We start from the raw sequence: 19,595 nt of genomic DNA on the forward strand, positions 1-19,595 counted from the left end.
GGCAGCCTAATGAGTACATCAAGACCCTGGCCGACATGAAGGTCACCCTGAAGGAGCTGTGCTGGCTGCTCCGGGATGAGCGTCGGGGTCTGACTGAACTTCAGCAGCAGTTCGCAAAGGCCAAGGCCACCTGGGAGACAGAGCGTGCAGAGCTCAAGGGCCACGCCTCGCAGGTAAGCCTCCCTGCTTGTTAGGGACAGTCCCTTCCTTTTTCCCGGCCCAGATCTAGACAGGCAGGTCTCGGAGGAGGATGCTAAGGATGCACAGGGTCCCCTGCACCTCACCATGTGCCCCAGAGAGATCGACAGGAATGTAGGCTGCACTGTGGACTCACAGAACGCTTCCACGCCAGCCTGCGCGTCACATTCTGCATGGCTCCTATTAGACCGGACTAGAGTGTTGAGAGGGTGAAGAAAAGACAGACACAAGGATACACAGGTAGCTGGGATCAGATCTGGACTCTCTATGGAGCTCTGGAAACTCTGCTTATTTACCATGAAGTTGGTGGTCATTGATGCAGATAACCCACCGGGAGGCGGGGATTATGGTATACCACAGTACCAGGGGACAAGCTCAGCTAATCTGAGCAGGAGCGCTCTCTAGGGGAGCTGTCTCCAGGCTGCGAATGTTGGAGGGGGCTGCTGTGGCGGACATCTTCATACACTAGTAACATCACCCACACACAGAGGAAGGCTTTGCCGTTTCCCTCTGAGTCTCACCCTGGTGGGACAAACGGCTTTGCCATGTCTCCCTGGGTCCCACGGTCGCCAGGTGTCTGTGACGTGACTGTACCCATTTCAAGAGTACACATAAGCTCAGGACCTGACTCACGAGGGCGTCCTCTGCCCTCACACCTGTACTTGGTAACAGGCTGCACACTCCTGTCTGGGCTCTGCTGGCTGCCTCCCTCATTCGTTTTCTTCCTTCCTCCTAAGGACTCCCAGCCCCTGCTACCTGGCTCTAATGTGTTCCTCATACTCAAATCGGGGTCTACCCTCCAGCCACCCAGCCTGACTAAGAGCGCTCTCACCAGCATCCCCAGGGGGCTGGCATCTGCTGTGTGCCTGGGGGCAAGTTGTTTCCCGACTCTGATCTGACAAATAGGAAGGTAGAAATGCTGTCTCTGCTTCTCCGGACTGGGCCCCTGGCCGCCTCCAGCACATCTTGGCTTCCGGGTGCCTTCCTTGCCATCTGTGGCCATGGGAGACAGGCACTCTGAAGGTCTCTGCTGGCCAGATGGCCAAGCAGGCCCAGAGGAGTTAGGTTTCTCTCCTAGGTATTAAGTAGCAGGCTTGCTCTTGCCCCCCAGGCTTCTGACCTCCTTGTTCCCATGGGTGCATTTCCACCCTCGCCTGGTGTGTGGAGACTCCTTGAGTTTCCCTGAGCCCTGCGCTCTTCCTCACCCTGTGAGTACCCATCTCCCTTCCAGCATTCCCCTCTGCCCCTCACTGCTCCCCAGGCCCAGCCGTCCCAGGAGCTCTGGCTCTCGGACTAGCCTCATAAGGATCGGCGTTCTAGATCCATGGGCAGTGAGACTTGAGGCTGTATGTTTCTTTCCTGCCTCCCCATGATGAGGTCGAGGCTGAGAAAAATATGCTGGACCATTCCTGTGCCAGCGTATTATGTGACTGTGTGTACATCTCCCTGTGCAGGGCCTCTGGGATAAGGTGAGGCCCAGCTTTCAAGGGGTAGCAGTGGGGAATAAAGAATGTCTTCCACCCGTGGAAGCTGGTGCTGCTGGTAAGAATTGATAAGTGTTTGGTTATCAGTAGCTGGGGCTCTCCCTTTTGTTGCAGGATGTGGAATGCTTACCTAGCCCCTTGGAGCCTCAGTGAGGGACAGGAAGTGGTGCTTTGCTTACAGAGGCTTAGGAAGAGAACATTGGGTTCGGGGTCAGTCTTGTATGTGGAAAGGGGTCCATAGCACAGAGAGTCCCCGAAGACCTCCCCGGTATGGGTTTGGAGCCAGTGTCCCCTGCCACTATCCAGCTAGCTGTGCTTCTTCCTGCAGATGGAGCTGAAGGCTGGGAAGGGTGCCAGCGAGAGGCCCGGGCCGGACTGGAAGGCTGCACTGCAGAGAGAGCGGGAGGAGCAGCAACACCTCCTGGCAGAGTCCTACAGCGCCGTCATGGAGCTGACGCGGCAGCTGCAGCTGAGCGAGCGCCACTGGAGCCAGGAGAAGCTGCAGCTGGTGGAGCGGCTGCAGGGAGAAAAGCAGCAGGTGGAGCAGCAGGTGAAGGAGCTGCAGAACCGCCTCAGTCAGGTGAGGAGGCTCTGGTGCAGTGATAGCTGGAGCCCAGGGCGCAGGGGAAGCCGCCAGAGTCGGGCTCTTCCCTTCCCAGCACACCACATGGCAGCTTCGGTGAAGGCTGACGTTTCCTATCGTATCTTACATCTTAGCAGTTGTGATAAGGAAGTGCTCTTGTCTCACGAGTTCTCACTGAGCAGGTGTCGATCATGTGCCCATCCGTGGGGCCTGTCGAGACCCAGGACCCAAAAGGGAGAGCCAAGAGTGGTTCCCATAGGAAAGCGAGAGTCCTCAGACCAGAGAGGGAAACCAAGACCTAAGTATTACAAAATCCTTATTCCGTCTGGCTCCCTCCCTTTGCCCCTCAGGTATACATCTGTGGAGGGATCTCTGTCTGGTTTGGTTTTCACTAATTAAGTCATTGTCTTCCGAGGAGAGCCTTGCTCAGTTTAACTGCTGTTTGACTCCCATTCATTCTGCATGGACAGAGTCCAGGCTCCATGTTTGGTTTGGAGCAGGCGATGTCACTCAGTTGTTACAGCACTGCCCTAGCACGCATGAAGCCCTGGGCTGGATTCCCAGCACCACAGGAACAATGTGTGGCAGCTCATGGCTGTCATTTTTTTGGTAGGTAAAGGCAGAAGGTCATCATCCTCAGCTACTTAGTGAGTTTGAAGCCAGCCTGGTTTACATGAAACCCTGTCTCAAAAAAAAAAAACAAACCAAACAAACAAACCAGCAGAAAGCAGCCCTCTACTATCCTGTGCACAGGTGTGTATGTGAACAGTATTTGCAATGCTGTAGTCACAGGCTCTCACATGGATAGAGAGTGAGAGAAAGAGAACTTCAGGGGGGGTTCCCCACTGTTCTTGTGTCTGTCTGTCTGTGTGCAGTGTGTAGACCCGCTTTGTTTCTTTCTTGTCAGTTCTTATGACCCTCCAGTCTTTGGACTCACCTAATGAGGAAAGTGAGCATCCCTCTGAGAGCCATCATCTTTGTCTTGTCAGCCCACCATTTTAAACCTCTCAGTCCTGTAAGGCCACTTCCCAGAAGAGAAGAACGAGCCAAAATGTCCTGTTTCTGACAGGACAGAAATATGCCAGCTCCTCACATCTGTTGGATTTTTTTTTAAAGATTTACTTGGTTTTATATAGATGAATGTTTTGCTTGCTTACTTACATGTACACACACCATATTCCTGCCGGTATTCTCTGGCTAGTGTCAGATTTTCTCAGTTATAGATGGTTGTGAGCTGCCGTGTGGGTCCTGGGAACTGAGCCTGAGTCCTCCGGAAACAAGTGCTTTTAACTGCGCCATCTCTGTAGCCCTAACATCTAATAGATTCTTTTTTTGTTTTTTGTTTTTTTTTTTGTTTTGTTTTTTGAGACAGGGTTTCTCTGTATAGCCCTGGCTGTCCTGGAACTCACTTTGTAGACCAGGCTGGCCTCAAACTCAGAAATCCACCTGCCTCTGCCTCCCAAATGCTGGGATTAAAGGCGTGCGCCACCACCACCCGGCCTATCTGGTAGATTCTTGATTTGAGCTGACCCCCTGCAGGGGACTGGGTTTTCTCTACTATCACACTCACTAGCTGGAGAAGTATTGTACCTCTGAGGGTCACGTTTTCTTGGTGTCTATATGTGGAAAGTTCAGGCTTGGTACACCCACAAATCAAACCACATCCCCTGTGCCATGTGGAAAGCTGATCAGAGCATCTTTTTGTACCATCTGGCCACTTCCTGTCTATGAATGCTGCTGCTGCTTCTCCTCCTCCTCCTCTTCCTCCTCCTCCTCCTCCTCCTTCTTCTTCATCATTTTGGTTTTTTGAGACAGGGTTTCTCTGTGTAGCTCTAAGTGTCCAGGAATTTGCTGTGTGTAGACCAAGCTGGCCTCAAACTCACAGAGATCCTCCTGCCTCTGCCTCCCAAATGCTGGGATTGTAGGCATGCACCACCACCGCCTAACTTTTAATATCATTTTTTAATGATTTGGAAATCATTAACCAAATCAATGCCCTGCTGAGTGAGGTGTGAGCACACCGTTGGGACCTGCTGAGTGAGGTGTGAGCACACCGTTGGGACCTGCTGAGTGAGGGGTGAGCACACCGTTGGGACCTGCCAGCTCGTGGGTGCTTGCTCTTGTGCTTCATTTCCCAGCAGCGCCGCCTACCTATGGAATGTGCTGGCTTCCTCGCTCGGCTCCTGCAACCTTTTGATGATTTGTTTCCCTCCGTTCAAACCCAAGCTGCGTCCTGTATTTCTTATTTTCTCCTCCTTTCTCCCTTCCCCCTGTCCTTTCTTTCTTTCTTTGTTTTGAGACTGCATATCTCAATATTTGGCCCAGACTAGCCTGGCATGCTCAGTTCTCCTGAGCTAGGATGACAGAGGTCAGCCCCAACATCCGTATAAGCTGTGCTCTAGATGAAACTAGCTCCGTCAAGCAACCTGCAGAGCAACAGATAGGAGGAGTGTCTTTAGTCAGTGTTCTTCCCCACGAAGAGTCACCTTGACCATCGCAGCTCTTAGAAGGAACCATTTCATCGGGGCTGGTTGGCTGTTCCAGAGGTTTCCTCTCTTTTCGTCATGTCGAGCAGCTTGGTGGCCTGCAGGCAGACTTGGTGCTGGTGAGGTGGCTGAGAGTTCTACATCCAGATCCAAAGGCAGCACGAAGAGAGAGTGACAATGGGCCTGGCTTGAGCATTTCAAAGTTCAAATGCCCTGCCCCCCCCCCTCAGTGACACACTTCCTCCAATGAGGCCACGCCTCCTAACAGTGCCACTCCCTATAAACCTATGGGTCTCATTTTTATTCAAACCACCACAAAGGGGCTCCTAGCTCTAATCAAATCCCCTCTGATCTCTGGGCTTCATCTACACATGGAGGATGGCTGTTCAATCTTCTTATCTCTCAGGACAGCCAAGGGAATAAAAGAGCTAGCCACAAGAATGGTGCGTTGTTCCTAGGTACCCCCCCCCCCCCACTGGGCCTTAGCTTACATCTTCATCTGTGATTGCTGTTCATTCATGCTGAGGTGACTTTTGTTGCTGCCCTCCCCCCTCCCCATTCTGTTTGTCTTACATTGGGTTCCTAGTAAGCAAAGCTTGAGATGGGGGTTCAGGTGCAAACAGGGAGCCAGCCTGTCCTGGTGTTGCTTAGGACTTCATTGGATCTCTGGGAAATGGAAGGCAAAGCCTACTTGCTTTTTCAGAACTGAAAGGTTTGTGGGGGGGAATGTGAGCCTTACTAACACTGGGGAAGCCCTGGGGAAACTAGGGCAAGTCGCCCCCTGTGGGAGCAAAGTGGTGATGCGGTGCCCGGCATCTCAGCTGCTGTCTGAACTGCTCCACATCTGGGCCCTCCTTCTGTTGACTTTATCTTCTCACCTGCTACTTGGAAATAATCTCAGTCGTACTGGCTCCTATGTCTGCTATGAGGACTAAATGAGCTGATAAGCACATGCAAATGGGGCCCCTGGAATTGTGGTACTCCAGGAAACACCTCAGGACTCAGTAGGTTCGCAGCATGGTCCACGAGGGAAATAGCTATTGCTTGTCTGCCGCCCTAGCTGTTCTGTGAACTGCCATACAGAGTAATGTAGCAATAGCACTGTTAACTCTATCAGCCAGGTCAGCAAGATGCCTGCCAGTAGCTGTTTGTATTACTGGTTTCCAAATCCACCTTGTGCGGGGCTCAGAGGTACTACCTAGTGAGATGCCAAAGCCGGACATATGTTGTGAGTGGGTCATGTGGCCTATAGAATTGAGACTGGGGAGTGGCCCTGCCCGCCAGCATACACTCTTTTATCTTTCTCAGCTGCAGAAGGCTGCCGAGCCCTGGGTCCTGAAGCACTCAGACATGGAGAAGCAAGATAACAGCTGGAAAGAGGTGAGAGCATCCCTGCTACCCACATCCTATTGGCCCTGACTGTACCAGAAAATTCCTTGCTTGTGAGAAATGTGACAGAGGGATGCTAACTCTGTCCCAGAAGCCACACCCTCCCTACACCCTGGGCTCCCTAGCCCCAGAGTCACTACCCCATGACTGCTGTCCATGGATGTGGACTTGGGAAGGGTTCTCTGCTGAGGAAGAAGCCCGAGGCCAGTTCAGTTATACCTCAACAGAAAGCAGGCCTTCTAAGTAGCTGTGTGGTCTTGGGTGAGTCACTCTCCATCTCTGGGCCCCAGTTGCTCATTGCCCTGGCCTCATCCTGAGTGGGTCAGTGGGGTGACACTGGAGGAATTCACACATAAGGTCAGGGGGACTGTTCATAGAACACAGAGCTGAGGAACAAAGGGTACATACAGGCCCCTCATGTTGTCCCTCCTCGTGATGGCGTGAAGAAATGGCACACCACTCAGGATATGGGGCTACAAAAGCCAAAAGCCTATTCTGGGGAACTGAAGCAGAGAGGATTTTGAGGAGCTTACAGGGCTAGTGATGTGCTTCATTGGCCCCAAGGGCTGTGTCTCTAGACCCAGAGTGGGAAAATCTCACAATCACTGTCATGGCCATCAACTGTACAGTGGCTGTCATGGAAAAAGTTCTGTCTCAAGTGGTCCCTCTTTCTCTGGTCCCTCTTTGCACTGAAGATACCTGAGCCTGGCTCCCATTGCCATTGTAAGGGGGTGAGAGGTAATGGTCCAGACAGTTAGATTGCTACTGACTGCATCTTACCCTCCAGAGGAGACAACTCACGTGTGGAGTTTTGGTTTCAGTTCCCACTCGGGTCTGATGTCATCACCCATCACACACTGGTCACCAGAACTGATCTTCTTGTCTCTTCCTTTGACAGGCACGAAGTGAGAAGACCCATGACAAGGAGGGTGTCTCTGAAGCTGAGCTTGGGGGAACCGGCTTAAAGAGGTGCTGGCCGCTCATCCCCCAGTTCTGTCCTCTACCCCACAGCTCTGGCCCATGCCCTGTAGACTTTTGGCTTTGACTCTCTCTACTCCCCTGCTCCGTGTGTCCACTCCCACCCCCATGAGAGTTGGGAGAGCCACCAGATGCTCCCCCCACCCCGGGACCCCAGGCACTCGGGAGCTGGAGAGCCTGGGGACACAAGGATTGCAGGCTGCAGTTTAATGTTGATTCTGGGATTGCACAAGGATTGCAGGCTGCAGTTTAATGTTGATTCTGGGTATGGAAAACTGGGGCCTTAGCTGCACTTGCTGACAAAGAAGCCATTTGGCTCCTTTGAGGGTTCTCTTTTTCTCCCTGGAATTTGAATCATGGTAGATATCCGTTTGGGGGATTATTGGGCAGTGTCTATTGGGCCTACTACTATGCTATGGCCAAGAGGATACGCAACAATAGCATTCTCATCATTAAGACCCTCCATGAGCTGGGCAGTGGTGGCGCATGCCTTTAATCCCAGCACTCAGGAGGCAGAGGCAAGCGGATTTCTGAGTTCGAGGCCAGCCTGGTCTACAGAGTGAGTTCGAGGACAGCCAGGGCTACACAGAGAAACCCTGTCTCGAAAAAAAAAACCCAAAAAATAAATAAATAAATAAATAAAAAGACCCTTCATGAAAGAAGAGAGGAACAGTACAGAACAGAACATTCTAGAGTGAGGGGCTCACTGGAGTCTGAAGGCCAGGTGTAGATCTAACTCTGCCATTCCTAGCACAGGGGCCTTGGGTGCCTCCCTCTCTCTAGTGGGTGAATTGGAGATGCTCACAGAGCCACACAGTGACCAGTCATGTGTGGTAGAGGATTCCAGTAGCAAACCAAACCTCGATGTGAAATAGGGAATGAAGGCAGCCAGCAGATCAAAGGAATTTCAAATGATCCATGGGGGTGGGAAGATGGGGGGAAGCGGCTGGGATCCTACCAAGATGTCACGGGGTAGCTAGAACTCAGGGTTGCTGAGGAACCTGGAAGCCAGCAGAGGCGGAACCCCTCAGAGCTCCCCCTGCATGGGTGTGAGGAGGCCAGGTACTTAACTCCAGATTCCACCATTGTGTGCTAAGGGCTGTGTTCTGGGGATTGAAAGAGCTGTTTCTGCCTTCCACTGCCTAGAGGCCAACCATGATCCTAGTGTTTGTGCTACTTAAGCGTGTAGAGAGGGTTTGAGGAGGCAGCAGCCAGATGTCTACAAGAGATAGGCAAGACAGGCTTGGTCCCCACGTGCATGTTCAGGTAAGTAGACTAGCGTGCTTGACGCGTTATTTCCCACTAACCCCATTTTCTTCCTTTACTTTTCCCAGGACCAAATCAGTCTCCTCCATGTCTGAGTTTGAAAGTTTGCTCGACTGCTCCCCGTACCTTGCTGGCGGGGATGCCCGGAACAAGAAGCTGCCCAACGGCCCTGCTTTTGCCTTTGTGAGTACTGAGCCGGTGGAGCCTGAGAAAGACGCCAAGGAGAAGGCGGGGCTTTCCACCCGGGACTGTAGCCACATTGGTAGCTTGGCCTGTCAGGAACCTGCAGGGAGGCAAATGCAGCGCAGCTACACTGCTCCAGACAAGACGGGAATCCGAGTCTACTACAGTCCCCCAGTGGCCCGGCGCCTGGGTGTCCCTGTGGTCCATGACAAGGAGGGCAAGATCCTCATTGAGCCAGGCTTCCTCTTCACCACCGCCAAGCCCAAGGAGTCAGCCGAGGCTGACGGGCTGGCCGAGAGCTCCTACAGCCGGTGGCTTTGCAATTTCTCTCGGCAGCGGCTGGATGGAGGATCCGGAGCCAGCACCTCGGGTTCCGGACCTGCTTTTCCCGCAGCCTTGCATGACTTTGAGATGTCGGGCAACATGAGTGACGACATGAAGGAGATCACCAACTGCGTGCGGCAGGCCATGCGCTCTGGCTCTCTGGAGAGGAAGGTAAAGAACACATCCAGCCAGACGGTAGGCGTGGCCACCGTGGGCACCCAGACCATTCGGACGGTCAGTGTAGGTCTTCAGACCGACCCACCCCGCAGCAGCCTCCACAGCAAGAGCTGGTCACCCCGCAGCTCCTCGCTTGTGTCTGTGCGCAGCAAGCAGATCTCTTCTTCCCTGGACAAGGTCCATTCTCGCATTGAGCGGCCATGTTGCTCACCCAAATACGGCTCACCCAAGCTCCAGAGGCGATCGGTGTCCAAGCTGGATAGCACCAAGGACCGCAGCCTATGGAACCTGCACCAGGGCAAGCAAAATGGCTCCGCCTGGGCTCGCTCCACCACCACACGGGATAGCCCAGTACTGAGGAACATCAATGATGGGCTTTCTAGCCTCTTTAGTGTGGTGGAGCACTCTGGGAGCACCGAGTCTGTGTGGAAACTGGGCATGTCTGAGGCCCGAACCAAACCTGAGCCTCCCAAGTATGGCATTGTTCAGGAGTTCTTCCGGAACGTGTGTGGCCGGGCACCGAGCCCCACTACTGCAGCAGGCGAGGAGAGCTCCAAGAAACCAGAGCCCCTTTCGCCAGCCAGCTACCATCAACCCGAGGGTGTAGCCAGGATCCTGAACAAGAAGGCAGCTAAGGCAGGTGGTAGCGAAGAGGTCAGACCCACCATGCTGTCCCAGGTGGGGAAGGATGGCGTCCTTCGGGATGGAGATGGATCCTTGATCCTTCCCAGTGAGGTATGGGTGGACTTTACCCTTCTTTCAGAATGGGGGATTAGCCTAGAAAGTTCAAATTCTTCTGTTTTGTGATGTTCTGTGTTTTGCTTCTCTTCTGTAAAGTTTCATGTAGCCCAGGCTAGCCTTGAACTTTCTGTGTGTGTATGTGTGTGTGTGTGTGTGTACTTAAATATGTCCTTTTTGTTTGGTTTGGTTTTTTGGTTTGTTTTTGTTTTTGTTTTTTCGAGACAGTTTCTCTGTGTAGCCCTGGCTGTCCTAGAACTCACTCTGTAGACCAGGCTAGCCTCGAACTCAGAAATCCACCTGCCTCTGCCTCCAAGTGCCCAAGTACTGGGATTAAAGGCATGGGCCAAAAATATGTCTTTTTTTTTTTTTTTTTTTTAGAAGGAAAGTAACAGCAGTTCAGGGCTAGAGTGTGGTTTGATGGTAAAAACACACGCCTAGCACAGGGAAGCCCTGAATTCAATCCCAACACTTAAAAAGAGATAGAAAGGAGAAAGGAGTGTGTTACTGAGACATGTTAGTGGGCACCACGTCACATCCTTTATGTGCCCTGTTTGATCGGATCCTCACGACACTGAGAAGCACAACACATCTTTCACTGTTGAGAAGAGGAGAGAAAGATTCATTGTAGAGTGTCGCTGAGAAGCACAACACATCTTTCACTGTTGAGAAGAGGAGAGAAAGATTCGTTGTAGAGTGTCGCTTGCCTAGCAAGAGGCAGGCAGAGCTGGGAGAGTATTTGGGTTCTACAGCAGGGCTTCTCTACAGCCAGGGTTACACAGAGAAACCTTGTTTCAAAAACAAACAAACAACCCCCCACACACACCCCCACACAAATAATAAAGAAAAAGAATGAATGTACCTAAATACACATCAAAAGTGAATCTGGAATCCTCAGTCCTCCGGATATGATAGCACATGCCCTTAGTCCCAGCACTTGGATAGCTGAGACTGAAGCACCAGGGTTGAGGCCAGCCTGGGCTACATCGTGAATTCAAGGCCAGCTGGAGCTACACAGTGTGACCCTGACACAAAGAAGCAAACAGAGAGTAAATTGGAACTAAGGATGAAGCTCAGTGGTAGAGCACCTGCCTGGCTTGCTCAAGCCCCTAAGTTCCATCTCTAGCACTGGGGTGGCGGGGGTGGGGGTGGGTGGGTGGGGTGTGTGTGGGGGTGTGTGTGTGGGTGTTGGAAAATATGTATTTCCATTCAGTAGAACACTATAGAGCCATTAAGACTAAGACCCAGGAGCTGGGGAGATGACTCAGCCGTTAAGAGCACTGGCTGCTTTTCCAGAGGACCTGGGTTCAAGTCTCAGCACCCACATGATGGCTCACAACTGTCTATAGCTCTACTTCCAGGGCATCTGACACCTTCTTCCAAACTCTACGGGCACTCCATACTTGCGGTGCACAAACACACGTGCAGGCAAACTTCCCAAACACAAGCCGAGCTGGTCGTGTCTGCGCAGAGTGTTGAGAATCTCAACCTCGGACAGCGTCTGCCTTCTCTGTGCCTTGCAGACTTTATTAGAATGTGGATCCATTGTCGCCCTAATAGGAGTAATAAGGTCTAGAGCAGAGTTACAGCTCCTACCTCAGCATGAGACATGACTGAGTTCTGGTTCCTGGGTGGCTGTAGCCCAGGCTTCAGGCTGCTGCTGATCTCGTCTCTGTCTCTCCCTAGGATGCCGTATGTGACTGTAGCGCCCAGTCACTTGCCTCCTGCTTCATCCGGCCATCCCGCAACACCATCCGGCACTCTCCTTCCAAGTGCAGGCTGCACCCTTCAGAGTCAGGCTGGGGCGGGGAGGAGAGGGCAGCTCCCCAGTGAGTCCCTGAGCAACCAAGCACCCACCTCAAGCAGCCCAGACCCTGGAGATGAGGCAAGGGCTCGTGTCCTCAGCCTCAGTCCATCCAGGAGGAACAGCAGCTGTGCCACTGCCACAGAAGAGCTTTCGCATTAAGGTAAAGCAAGGTGTCTTGCTGACTGCTGGGCAGTGACCTCTGATTTCCAGGGGAAGACAGTGAGCAAGGAGAAAGACCAAACCTGGGTGACCAGGACTGGGCCTCAAAAGCACCTGAAGAGCTCAGCAAGTCAGCTCTGGATCCCAAAGGGGGCCTGGTACCACCCACACCACTTCTTAGAAGGATCCAGAAAAGGAGGCATTTCTGGCCAGGCTCCAGGACCAGGACTGACAGAGATGCTCCCTTCTGACCACGTGTGGAGGAGAAGCCACCCAGAGAATTCCACTTTGCTCAGGGCCTGGCTTGAGGCTCTCAGAAGAGTTGGGCCTGGGTGTGACCGTCACTTCTTGCTCCCTCCTCTCAGCCCTGCTGCTCTGGTTGTTAGGCCTGCCTGGAGCAGGGAACAGGGACATGATAGAGCAGATTTCAGGGCCAAGTACACTTGGAATCCTGGAGCTCTGGAGATCCCTGCCTGTGCCTACATGTAGCAAGAACTGGGAGGCAGGTAGGAGTATGTAGGCTTCAGAGTAGGAGGCCAGAAGAGCTGACTCCCTTGTCATGGGGACATGAGGGCACAACTTTTGTAGTACATGAGAACAAAAATGGTAGCATCTATCTCAGCACCTGACAGAGAGGTACATTCCTCAATGCCATGCCTCCATCCCTAGGGCCTCTTGGTAGCTGGGTTCGGTGTCACAGACCTGCAGCAGCAGAAACGCTCCCTGGGAGAGACTATTAGTTAGGTCAGACCAGAGGGAGAGCCAAGAGGCCAAGACATAGCCCAAGACAAGGGACTGACTACATTGTTTATTTGCCTAGATTGTTTATTTGAATTTTTCATACTATAAATATTTAAGGTGATTTACTTTATTTTAATAATTTAACTTACCCCACCCCACCCTCCACAGAGCCCCAAAGGTAATTTATTAGAGGTATCCTTGCCACTGGGACAGTGTGGGGATTGTGACAGCATGGAGTCCCCCGTGTGGCTGAGGCAGCTCAGTAGCAGGCTCAGGTCTCCTGGTCTTGTCAGAAGGGCCCTCAGCAGAGCTGGGGCTCTGCACCTTGTTCCTCCAGTACCACTGGCCATTTAGTCTCAGAGCGCTACATTTCCCTCGTCACCCGGTACGTGGCCCGACCTCTACAGGCCAGACTGTAAGTGCTTCAGACAAACTGCAGGCCAGAATGATGTCATCACTCCCCAGACATCCTCCAACATCCTTCCCATGCCTCCCTTCCCGCCAGCACCTCTTCTCATGAGAGTCAAACACAGATGACTGCGGCTCTGTTCCTTCCACTTTCCCGAAGTAAGAACTCGCAGGAAAACAGGATGGACTTGTAGAATGTTGTCGATTGCAGCTTTGCACACGGATCTGAGAGTGTCTACCAGCCTGCCAGCCTGTTCACCAGCGCTTCTCTTAGCCTTATAGCCACTCGTGGCTCCTCATGCCCAAACTCGACTGCCTGTCCTTCCTACACCCCTAGGAGTCGCCTGAACCACACCAGTATAACTCAGCTGCAGTATGGGGAGGGCTCACATGCCTCCCCTTGGTGCCAAGGAACCAATTACAGTTGTACACATGTGATGTGCCGCCCTCCTGTTCCTGGCTGGGGACCCAGACTCATCCAGGGATGGATTGGCTTTTGTGCAGAGGTCCCCTCGGAAAGGCAGAGAGCCAGCTAGCTGCATAGCTGGTTTGCTCCAGAACTAGGGAGATGCCTCTACACTCCCACCTACCTGTACCCAGGCTATCTTTTTAGAAACACCTGGACCAGTTACCCAAAGCCCCTCGACCCCATTCCCTATGGGCAGTATATCAGGGTCAGTGCTTTCTAGCAGCTGTTGACTTGTGTCCAGTAACTTGCGTGGACATAGTCAGCAGGGACGGAGGACCAGGTCCCTCCAGGATGCAACTGCTCTCCTCTAAGAGGTCAGAGGCCCCTCTAAGGTTATTTCTAGCTGAGGGGACCACACCAGGCCACAAGCCACCAGAGGCCTTCTGCCACCTCCCAGAGCTACTGAGAGCTTGGGAGGCTTTGAGAAAAGTCCCTATAGTCCTGAACTTCAGGGCTTAGGGGCCATTCAGCCTTACCATCGTCTCTGTATGGGTTGTGCATTTCAACTGTCTCAGCACCTGGCTCCTGTGGCCCCCAACAGGTGTTGCAAGCTCCAGGTCTTGTTTTTCAGTCCCCGTTTCTAATTCTTGCTTGCCACTGTGCAAGGCCACTTGTCACTGTCCCTATGGAAGCCTCTGGACATAGGGCTCAGTGGGGTTGAAAATGTTCCGTGTAAATATTGGTTTGGTTTGATCTTTAGCATTTTACTTGGTAACTGGTTCTGTTTTCTTTGGGGGTGGGGTGGAAGGGTCGGTTTGTAAATCTCTCTACTCTTTTGAAATGTAATTTCTAAGTTTGTTTGTTTCTTCAAATGCCTTTTATGTCTTGGTAACATTCCCAAAGCAGAAAACTGCCTGGCTTACATGGGGGCACGCCCCTTGAGGCCTGGGGTCATGGGAAGGAGCTCCACCCCTCCTCCTATCTATGCTCTTTCTCTTCACCTCTGTTTTTCTCCTCCTCTCCCTCCTCCTCCTCTCCCTCCTCCTCCTCTTCCTCTCCCTCCTCCTCCTCTTCATCCTCTTCTTCCTCCTCCTCCAGCTTCTACCCTACTCCCAGAACCCATGTCCCAAGGAACCTTAGGATCCCATCCTCTAAAAGATTGCCTGGCTTGTGCTCACAGGGTTGACACAGATTGGCTGGGGGCACGAGGGAGAGCTAAGTTATGTGGTTGAAAGTAAGCTATGTCTCACCTCTTCCCAGGGCTAAACCAAATGAGACTGTCTAGGAGGCAGCGGTGACTGGTTTTGAATTGAGACTCAGAGCCTTTTAGGGACCCCTGACTGAATAGGGCATCATCAGCATCTATCACCCTTTACCCTGTAGCCTTCCTCCCACCAAGGCTGGCCTCTAGAGATCTTATTCTCTAGGCGGTCAGGTCTCTTGGCCTCTCCAGGGATATTCACCTACCAGCTGGCCTCCAGGTGACAAAACTGAGTACTCAAAAGACTTGACCTTCTAGGCACCACCGTGCTGCTCTCACTCTGTACCTTTGATGGATACATCTGTCACTCAGCTTTGTCCCTTACCTGGACAGTACCCAGACTCTTCCCCTTACCCAGAATGGATCCAGTTCCACTGCCTCCCTCTCCCTTCTCACTGTAGTAGCAACCATCCTTCCGCCATCCTCCCTAGAGCATAATACTGTTTAGGGGGTCACATCACCATCTCCCCACCTCTCCTTAGTCTCTCAAGGGCAACTCTTGAGGGGCAGTTTTGACAGGATAGGGCTTAGTGCTCTCATTCTATAAAGGAGAAAACAGGGTTTTTGCCCTAGAGCCCCGAACCAGGAAGTCATCAACTGTATATATAGCTGGATTCTTCCCTGCTTTCTGTACAAACTCACTGGGACGCTGGCTAGATTCAAAGCATCCCAAACTCGCCACTGCCAAACCTAGAGACAGACTTTCAATTCTGGACCAGAGGGTAGTTCCAGGGACCCACTGCACCTGAGCCTCTGAGAGCAAGTTCATCATGAAGATTTCTAGGCCGTACCACAGCCTCTGGACAGAGGTCCTATGGGCTTAGCCCCCTGGAGATCCATAAGCACCAGTGACCAGTGTTTACATCCACAGTACCAGCCATTCCTAACTTTAGCATCCTGAGTCAGTGTTCATAGTGCCCTGAACTGTGATCTGGGGGTGAGGGTGTCTCAGCCAAACTCTGCTTTGGGTAAATTCCTCCAAGGGTTTTCAAAGGGCATCAGAACAGTCTTCCACCTTAGTCATACGTTTCATAAAACGACAAAGCCAGAAAGTCTGGTGGCACAGGCCTTAAATCCTGGCTGCTGAGGAGGCAGAAACAGGAGGCTCGAGTTCAAAGCATGTTTGGGCTATGGAGTGAGTTCAAGGTCAGCCTGGGCAATTTTCTAAGGTTTTAGCTCAAAGATTTTAGCAAGTGGTTGGTAGCTCAGTGGTCGACGCTTGTTTCACATGTGTAAGGCCCTGGGTTCTCTCCGTACTGTTGGGAAACAAACAAAACTGGGAAATCAGAGGACAAGAACTAAGGGTATGTCTTAATTGCACACTTTAAAGTATGCTCCCTTCCTCAACCTGCTGTTTGCTTGTCTTGTTTTTGTTTTTAGATAACAATCTTGCTATGTATCCCTGGCAGGTCTGGAAATAGCCATGCAGACCTTAAATCTGTGGTAATTTTCCTGCCTCTGCCTCTCAAGTTCTGGAATTGCAGGCATGCACTACCATACCCAGCCTTAAATTTCGTTCTCCAGTTTCCTAGAGGCCATGGTGAGAAGTGAAACATGGAACTCACTCTGTAGACCAGGCTGGCCTCGAACTCAGAAATCCGCTTGCCTTTGCCTCCCAAGTGCTGGGATTAAAGGCCTGCGCCACCACTACCCAGCGAGAAGTGAGACACTTTTATCAGCCAATCGTGATTACTCCTAGAGACAAACTAATGTGGAACTGGAGATCTCTTTACAGACCCTGGAGCTGACGGGTGTAATACCAGGTTAGCCTAAGAGAAGACATGTTTTCCAGAAGACTAGTTACAAAATATTAAACTGCCCCCAGTTTGAATGACCTTGGCCCAATCACGTGGCTAGTCTATGCCTCAGTTCCCCCAGCTATAAAGTGGTGGCTGTGGAGAAGACCACATACATCATGCCTGGCATTCTATATAAATCCGAATGAATCTGACCATGCTCTTTATAGTCATCGAGCCCCTCAGTTGCCCTGGCTCCCATGGTAGCATGCACCTCCTTCCCTCATTGGCCTTTAATAGGAGGGGGCCAGAGGAGAAGTTCACCAACCTGCTCACGTTTTAAAATGCTACTGTAGTCCTTCTGTGTGTGTATGTGCATGTGTTTGCACATGCGGGGGATGAGACTCAGCCTAGTCCATGCGAGGCAAGCATCTTACCACCGAGTAACATCTCCAGCACCTAAGAGGCTTTTTAAAAGTATTTACTTTGAGACAGGGTCTCTTGTATCATCAGGTGGCCTCCAACTCACTGTGTAACCACGGATGGGCTTGAATCTCCTACTACCTTTCTGCCTCTATCGCCTTTGGCTTTTGCCACCGCCGCTGACCTTAGATGTCCTTGAAGTACATTCTCAATGCTGGGTTAACCACCGCTGCTGCTATCTCCAGAACTTCTTATTGGTCCCAAACTGGAATACCACACCCCCATAATAATTACTAACTAACCCCTACACAGTAACTCCCATCCTGCCCCAGGCCGATGACCTCTGGTGGCCTGCTTTCTCCCTTGTCACTGGCCTGTTTTAGGTACTCATGGAGATAGAACCCGGTATTTATCATTTTGTCTCACCCCTTTATGATATACACGTGGAGAAGGGCGTGGCTTGCCCAAGGCCTCTGAGCACAACAAAGGCGTAGCTACCAGCACATCCCAGAGCTCCTAACTCTCCAAAGATTCTATACAGTGGATGAAGCATGCTCGGGGGTGTGGCTGAATCCCCATCTCATTTCCCACCTCACACACCTTCCCTCCTCCTTTATCATTATCTACAGTCTCCTGCCTGTCATTACGTCCTACCTGGTTTCTGCCACCATAGGGAGTGGCCCTAACCTAGGGCCAGGCTTTCTCCTCTGGGCCCTGGGCTCTCTATAGCACTAGTCCTCAGCCTCCTATGTTCTCTGGTGTGCTGTCCCCTCCTTTGGCTTTGTGTGTCACCTTAGCAGTCTCCTCCCTGTCCCAACAAACTCGCCTGCCCGCCCCATCTCGGAAGTGCCACGTGCAGTCTGTCTCCCGATTCCAAGGTCTGCTCTCAGATCTGGAATTATCCCGTCCTGTGTTTATTTTGTATTTTCTCTCACTAGAGGTGTCCGCTGCTTCTATGGCTCATGCTATTCCATCTCCTCCAGTCCTCCTCATCAGATTCATCTCACTCTCTGCCTCCTGCCTTCCCTGTCCTCAGTCTCCCCGTAGCATCACCTTTCCCTGGGAGGATGTGGGGTCGATAGGGACTTGCTCTTCACCTTTGGATCTTCTCTGCCCAGCCTACTTCCGGTGTCTTTGCTATAAAGCAGGGGAAGCTTGAACTCTCTCTTCTTTGGTTTTGTGCCTCTGTCTCCATCCCATCAGTTCTCCCCTGCAGATCAGATCATCTTGGCAGAACCTACTACCCTGAACTAGTGGCATCTGCAGTTTGCAGAGTCCACAGATCCACGAAAGGGGACCAAGGACATGATCCTGCGCCACAGTCCCTGCTCCACCTGACCACTTTCCTTCTTCACCATCCCGGGACCCTCCTCTTCTCTCTGCCTACCCCATTGACATGGCCTTCACTAGCTCCTTGGACCCTAATGGAAGAGGCTTTGGTTTCCTCTGAGTATCCTGGAAGGACTGAGGCAGTTGAGTCCTTATCTCGCCACATCTAAAGCCACCTGTGCCACTTATATAACGAGAGACCTTAGCTGGCAGTCTGGAGACTTATCCCAAGTTTGAGCCTCCCAGTTTTATGGTCCTCTTAGGAGCTCTATGATGCCCTATGGGCCTCAGATATCCTTTGTGTTTTGGGTTCTACAGCCTCTGGATCCACTGGGCCTTGGCAACCCTCGTTCTTGGCTCAACTATTGATCTCTGTGCCTTAGTTTACTTCTTCACACGGGGGCTCACCCACCACATCATTCCTAGCATCTCTCCAGACCTTTTGGTGCCTCTTCAGTTGGGCCTTGCCAATGTGATCAAGGCAGCTGGGGCACCAACGGCAACTCTGTCCCCATAGTAGAAACATCACCAGGGAAATTGGCAGAAGTGCAGATTGTTGGCCCCACTGCAGCAGACCCAGATGTTTGGGGCATGAAAGAGCCTCCAGTCATTCTGACTAGACAAGTTTGCCAACAGCAACAGGGTTGTGGGCCCAGGTGAGCTTTCAGTGCAACTTGGGCAGGAACAATGGAAAACAACCAGTCAGCGGGACTCCTAGATTCAGGGCCTCTGGCCCCACACAGAACAGCACTGTGGCATTTCCTCTTTCTGGAAGCTGGAGTGGGGGCAATGGTCTTGTAGGTTTCCTGTTATCCCCCTGGCTCCATCTCAGCCCAGCTCACCCTCCCCTAGTAATCTGTGGTCACAGTAGGCAAGGGGGCTTCTGCCAAGGGAAAGAAACCTAAGGCTGCAAGAACAAAATCTGGTGCCTGCTCACCTCACCCTCCCATGCCGCACCTCCTCGTCCTCCCGATTCTAGGGAGGCCATGAAGACAGTGCCAAAAATCAGTTCCAACCCCCAGCGCCTAGGGAAGAGCTAGAGACTGCCTCTCCTCTCCATCCTGGCTCCCCTCCTCAACCTGGCCAATACTGTGAAGCCCCTCCTGCTCAGCCTGGTTTCCTGGTGAGGGTCCTGCAGTCGTGGGCCCTGCCGGACCACTCAGGAGGGAAGGGACCAAGGGCATCCTTGGGCCAACTGTCCACCTATCCCTTCCACTGTTCTGTCCTTCTCTCCCTTCTGTCACCTGGCCCCCTGCCTTTCTTTCTTCAAAGGCTCCTTCCCAGGACATACTGGGTGGTAGGACAGCATCTGGTCCACCAGCTATCCTTGCCCTGTGTCTCATTTTAGACATGAGAACTGTACAGTGTAAACTTACAAAGTGTTTTTAATGGTTGTAGATTGGAAATAAAGTATGTCATATAAACAGTTGCCTGCTCTCTGATCTTCCCAGCCCATTTGAAAGCTGACACCATTCCACCTGCAGTTTCTTAGAAGGAGGGGAAAACTGGAGCCAGC

The 19,595-nt window shown here is 52.1% G+C and overlaps 1 protein-coding gene across 1 annotated transcript in view; it reads left to right on the forward strand.

Annotated features, from left to right (window-relative positions):
• The window catches only part of Mtcl2 (microtubule crosslinking factor 2), a 69,225-nt gene extending 49,735 nt beyond the window's left edge, over positions 1–19,490 (forward strand). Inside the window, exons 10-15 of the mRNA XM_021156739.3 lie at positions 6–173; positions 2,011–2,262; positions 6,060–6,131; positions 7,039–7,109; positions 8,453–9,803; positions 11,493–19,490. Coding sequence (XP_021012398.2) covers positions 6–173; positions 2,011–2,262; positions 6,060–6,131; positions 7,039–7,109; positions 8,453–9,803; positions 11,493–11,639 — 2,061 coding nt within the window. The 3' untranslated portion in view covers positions 11,640–19,490. The remainder of the gene's footprint in view (positions 1–5; positions 174–2,010; positions 2,263–6,059; positions 6,132–7,038; positions 7,110–8,452; positions 9,804–11,492) is intronic.
• The last annotated feature ends 105 nt before the right edge of the window (positions 19,491–19,595 follow it).

This window comes from Mus caroli, unplaced genomic scaffold (genome assembly GCF_978045245.1).
Source record: "Mus caroli unplaced genomic scaffold, Mus_caroli_1 scaffold_2, whole genome shotgun sequence".
Lineage (NCBI taxonomy): Eukaryota > Metazoa > Chordata > Mammalia > Rodentia > Muridae > Mus > Mus caroli.